General features: G+C 24.2%; 1 protein-coding gene across 1 annotated transcript; it reads right to left on the minus strand.

The window, feature by feature from the left end:
* Positions 1-757: 757 nt before the first annotated feature.
* On the minus strand, positions 758-4772 carry OCT59_024638 (uncharacterized protein; the record flags this gene model as incomplete). The annotated part of the gene is made up of 11 exons (XM_025318179.2): positions 758-965; positions 1046-1119; positions 1190-1365; positions 1437-1571; positions 1866-1892; positions 1967-1995; positions 2272-2380; positions 2458-3795; positions 3873-3993; positions 4071-4426; positions 4505-4772. The coding sequence occupies 11 exons, from the start codon at positions 4770-4772 to the stop codon at positions 758-760; spliced, it is 2841 nt and encodes a 946-aa protein (XP_025176790.2).
* Between the last annotated feature and the right edge of the window lie 431 nt (positions 4773-5203).

Here is a 5203-nt window from a genome sequence, read left to right on the forward strand (position 1 = left end):
AAAAAAAGTTACTGACTATATTTATGTGTACTTATTATAATATTTCTTTGTTAAATATGATACTAATTATCATTCTTTATAAAAAAAGTTAATAGTAAAAATAGTAAATAAATGTACAACTGAACGTTTGACGAATTGATTTAATTTGTAAAGTTATAAAAAAATAGATTGGATAGTTAATTTGATGTATTACTTATGGGGATGAGAACCAGCTCGCTCGGTCTGCTCTGGTTTTGAACCGATACTATTGAGTTGATCTGGCTCAAATTGGATGAACGTTCCATAATCCGATTTGATCAGCTCGACAAAAATTTATCAGAACTGATCAGAACCAAAAGTACCAAACCGAACAGGAACACTAACTCGAATTGTTCAACCACGAACTTTTCCCGAGTAAATCTATCTATTAAAGATTTTTAGCATTTAAAGAACGAAAAAATCATTATTTAATTAGCTGGATAAGCATTAATTTTTTTCTATACCCTTTTTTACTGATTTTTTTTAGTAATTAAATAATAGCATTATTAGTTTTTGTTTGGGTTCAGAAATTTCCTTGACAATAATATTGGTAAAATTTTTACAAAAATAATTTTTTGTTTTTTATTTAATAAACAAATAAAAATAAAATAATAGCAAATATAACTCATAAAATAAAACCTATAAAATATGAATATAAAATAAAAATAATTGGTAAACTCAATAAAATATATATATATATATAACAAAATACTAGCCATAATATGACTAATTCAACTTTCTACTGCTGCTGTGATAATTTACTACGCAAATCACGTATTTCTTCTAATATATTTTTTAAAGTAGTTTCATCAACAGGATTATGTTGAATATTGAGTCGGTTTAATAAATCCTGCTTTAATTCCAAAAATTCACCTGTATTCCATTCTCCTTCATTAATCATTTCTTTGATTTTTCGCCGAACTTTATCAACATCAGCATAATAGTATCTTAAAAATAAATTTATATAAAAAATTAATAAAAAATTAATTTTGCATAAAAACATAATAAAATAATCAAATTTACATACATTACTTCAGGAAACCATTCATGCCAACGCCTTTGATGTGGTAATAAATAAAGTAATTCTATTTCAGCTAGAATCTTTGAAAAAGTCAAAAAATTTTAGTAATTTACAATGATTTAACTAAATAATGATGATAATATACAGTACCTCTGCTTTCTGTACTAAATATGAGGCTTTATTATTATCTTTTTCAATTGCATTATTAAGTAATCCAATAAGCAAATTCATAAGATATACAACAACCAATAATGAAAATAGAACAATTAGTATTACAAGTGATGGGTTGTCTTTATATGTCCAATTTGATAATGCACTTGAATCTCCTATAATAAAATATATATTTTATTAAATTACTAATTAACAAATATAATAATTAGAAAGAATTCCTATTTACCTATTAAGAATAAATACATTGCAAAAATAGCAGTCCCAAAATCTACAAACATGTTTGTATTTCCATCGGGTGGTTGAATGAAATATTGATTTTGATTAACAGTTCCATCAGCAAATAATTGATAATAAGCGGGGGCTATATTCCAAGGGTTATTTGGATCATCATTATTTGTATTTTTTTTTTCAAAAGAAAAATTAGATGTGGGTGATAATAAAATGTAAAATGTATGCGCAAAACTAATTATAATAATAAATAAAACTACTAAAAAAGAAGCAATTTGTTTTCCAACACTAATCATAATTGCAAAATATACACCAAAAGATTCAAATACTCTAAAAAATAACAAAAACTTTATATCTAAAAATAAGCATGAAAAAGAAATTAAGTGAATATTTCTATTATTTGTTTGAATCCAATAAATAGAAGTACCAATTGGAAAAAAGAATGCAATTATATCTATAATATTAGATAATAATTAATAATTTTTATAATAATAATGTTAGGTACTAATTACAATACATTCATATTACCAAATATATTCCAAAAATTACGGAACCATCTAATAGGATTATAAATAAACTGACGTATTTCAAAACTAAGATGAATAAATCCAAGTATAATAGAGGCAATTAAAAGTTGGTTTTGAGTATCTTCATCAATATATTGTTGAGGAATTGTTGCAGCAGCAGTAAAGCATCCAAGAAAAGCCATATATACAATCCAAATTAATGCATAGTAGTATTTTCCATAGTTATTCCATTTAAAATCAATTAATGTCTCTCCATTCCAAGTCTTATATATATCTTTATTTATTGTTTCGACAAATGGACTATACTGAGGTTTAATTAACTCTTTAAACCAATTATATTTTTGTGGATAGTTAACAAATTTAATATATGGATTCATAAATATAATTGTTGGTGTTGTTGTATGTTTAAAAAGTTCTGAAGAAATGTGATAAAAAATGTCATTAAGATGTCATTAACATTCAATAACAAAAAATAAATAGAAAACATATTACCTTCTTTAGCTTTAACAAAAAAATGGTATATATAAAATATAGGTAAAAGGGGCAAAATTATTAAGATTTGAATAGAAATTAGCATCAAGTACATAATTATATGTTTATCACCAATTTCACTCATTAATAGGTTATATTTACACCACCGAATAGATTTAGTTAAATTAATTATTTGAGGATATTCAGAAGAGGAATAGAGATGTAAATTGATATTCTTATATTCTATACTGTAAAAAGAAGAATCTGTGATCATTGTTGTTTCTGATGAATATCTTGAAATATAATCTGGATAGCTTTTATTCAATAATGCCATTGTAGAAGTAATAATACTTAAATACATCCTATTATTTCCTAAATCTTCTATAAAATAATTAATACACTTTTTATAAATATCTTCTATTAAATCTAATTTATGTTCTTCAATTGCAAATGTTAATAATTCAACACCATACTTCAAAAGTCTCTCCTTATTATCTTTTATATATGTTTCCCATTTATCATAATGTTTTAAACTATCATAATTTGATAAAGGTAAAGTAGGTTTTGAAAATATTTCTTTATAATTTTTCAATTGTTCTATAATATTATCTTTGTTTTCGATTTTTAAATAATAATATTTGTCTGTAGAAATGAATTCTTTGTTGATCTTCATATAATAATAATAGTTTAAAGAAATAGATTTGTTATTTTCATTAAAATTATAAATAAAAAGACCTATTGTTGTCAATATAATGATATCACTGTCATTAAATAACTTAAATCCAAGTACATATTGACCTGCATTAATATTTTCTTCTCTTGTACAAATTGGATCCTGACTATTAACTGTATTATTTCCAAAAACTTCTAGTCTAATTATTCCCTTATCTAATTTAAGCTTCCATTCAATTAAATTTTGAGTCAATGTCACTTCGTTATACTTAATATGATCTATTTCTTGGAATAAAGCATGTATAGTATCCATATATCTATTATTGAAGATAATATTTAAGAGATCAACTGTTTTATATGTTTCTTTCTTGTTCTTAAAATCATCATCAACATACCAGTTTTCAATAATTTCATTAGGAATTTCGAATTTTGAACTGTTTTTTGCTAAAATTTCTTCATGTTTGATCTTTATAATATGTCCATCTCGAATTCCAAATACATATTTGGTCGTAGTTCGAATTTTATTTAGTAAACTTCTGGCCTGACATTTTTTCGATAATTGTCCTTTCTCTTTTAACCGGTCTAAACATTTATCCCAATAAAGTTCTTTAATGATACTGCCACTCAATAAAGGAATCAATGAAGGGATTAAACAAGTACGATTCATAAAATTATGTAGTTGAATAACTAATTGAAATTAATTTAATATGAATAATGGTATTGCATAAATTTTTATAATTTTTAACTCTAAATACTGTACTTACCATCATTAATATTATTAATATCCAAAGAAACAAAAGGAATTTTAAAGTCAATCGAATAAACAATAATTTTATTATTTATTCTTATATAAATAAAGTTCTCATCATTTCCAATGATGATATTCTGTAAAAGACAAATGATAAATTAATTGTACGATCCTATTTGAAAATATTTTGTAATTAACTATCATATTTTATTACCTTGTCGTATGAAATATAATTTTTCAACTCGTAACTTATAAGTTCTATCTTGTCTTTTTTAAATATTCTTATACTTTTTCGAGTAATAAGATTATATTCATAAATAGAATTATTTGAAAATAAATAAAGCTTATCATATTTTGATATGCTAATAAAGTCAAAACCCTCCGGTATTTTGTAAATTCTTTTACAATTTAATTTGTTATTTTTAGTTTGCGTGGAATAAATAAAAATAAAATTATCTTTTACTTCACGTAAAATAAATTCACCTTTTAAGGTAAAGGTATAATAATTATAATTATAGTTAACGCCACAATCCAAAATAATTTTCTGTTTACTATTCATGTCGCATATTTCTAATAAAATAAAATTAAACCGTAATTAAATATATGCAAATATTAATCGTTTGAATTGATAAAATAATTATGATTTACCCAAATATTCATTATAGTCGATATACGCAAGTTTCTTATCATTGGAAACAAATATTTGGTATAAAATTTTATCGGAATCTAATTTGATAAACAATTCCGGTTTAAATGGACACTCATTAATATTCCAACCGGCAATTGAATGATCATAATTACTATATGTAACGAGGTATTCTTCATTTGGCGATATTTCTATTTTAGTAATAGGTTCACTGTTATGTGGCTTATCAATATCGTTACCAATATCAATTTCTACCGCAATGTTACTCATTTTTTTTTAAAAAAATAAAATAGCAAACTTTATTATAAAAGAAAGTAGTGTTTTACAAACTGGCTATCATTAGTTACGGCAAAATATGAAATACGTATGTACAGTATAAATACCTATTATAATGGAAAAATAATTAGCCGCAACGTGATCCGGACCCGGCTCAGGCGTAAATCGTCGTGGAATTCCAGGAGATTTTCTGCGATTAAACCGGGTCCGGATGATCGGCAATCAGGAATTCGGCTCTAATTACACCATTATAAAAAAATAATAAGAGAAATGATCATCGATTTATAAGCATAATCTGACATCATAAGTCCAAGCGTTGGCGTTAAAAAAAAAAGTTAGCCTTATATGACAAGGTTTAATGTAGTGATGTAAATTTAAGGAATTTATTATCTTAATTTGTTTACATTGAATAAAATAATTGGTTC

This window comes from Rhizophagus irregularis, chromosome 5, assembly GCF_026210795.1.
Source record: "Rhizophagus irregularis chromosome 5, complete sequence".
In the NCBI taxonomy this organism is placed as follows: domain Eukaryota; kingdom Fungi; phylum Glomeromycota; class Glomeromycetes; order Glomerales; family Glomeraceae; genus Rhizophagus; species Rhizophagus irregularis.